The 350-nt window shown below is 65.1% G+C and overlaps 1 protein-coding gene across 1 annotated transcript in view; it reads left to right on the top strand.

Annotated features, from left to right (window-relative positions):
* Positions 1-9: 9 nt before the first annotated feature.
* Positions 10-350, top strand: part of RASSF1 (Ras association (RalGDS/AF-6) domain family member 1) — a gene marked incomplete at both ends in the record, with an annotated part of 950 nt that continues 609 nt past the window's right edge. The window contains one exon of the mRNA XM_010189352.1: positions 10-292. Within this exon, the coding sequence (XP_010187654.1) occupies positions 10-292 (283 nt within the window). The remainder of the gene's footprint in view (positions 293-350) is intronic.

The raw sequence follows: 350 nt of genomic DNA on the forward strand, positions 1-350 counted from the left end.
CAGAACAAGGTTGGATCCTGCACCGGCTTCATCAAGGTGCAGCGGAAGCTGGTGCGCCCCGTCTCGGTGCCGGCCACCAAGCGAGTCCCCTCCCTGCAGGCGGGGCGTCCGCGCTCCCAGGGGGTGAAGCGCCGCACGTCCTTCTACCTGCCCAAGGGCACCGTCAAGCACCTGCACATCCTCTCGCACACGCGGGCCAGCGAGGTCATCGACGCCCTCCTCCGCAAGTTCACCGTCATCGACAACCCCCGCAAGTTTGCCCTCTTTGAGAGGTCCGAGAAGGATGAGCAAGGTAGCGGCCCTGTCCCTGTAGCGGTGGCTGTGTCCCCATGATTGCAGCTTCCTCTGGG

This window comes from Mesitornis unicolor, unplaced genomic scaffold, assembly GCF_000695765.1.
Source record: "Mesitornis unicolor isolate BGI_N332 unplaced genomic scaffold, ASM69576v1 scaffold38707, whole genome shotgun sequence".
Lineage (NCBI taxonomy): Eukaryota > Metazoa > Chordata > Aves > Mesitornithiformes > Mesitornithidae > Mesitornis > Mesitornis unicolor.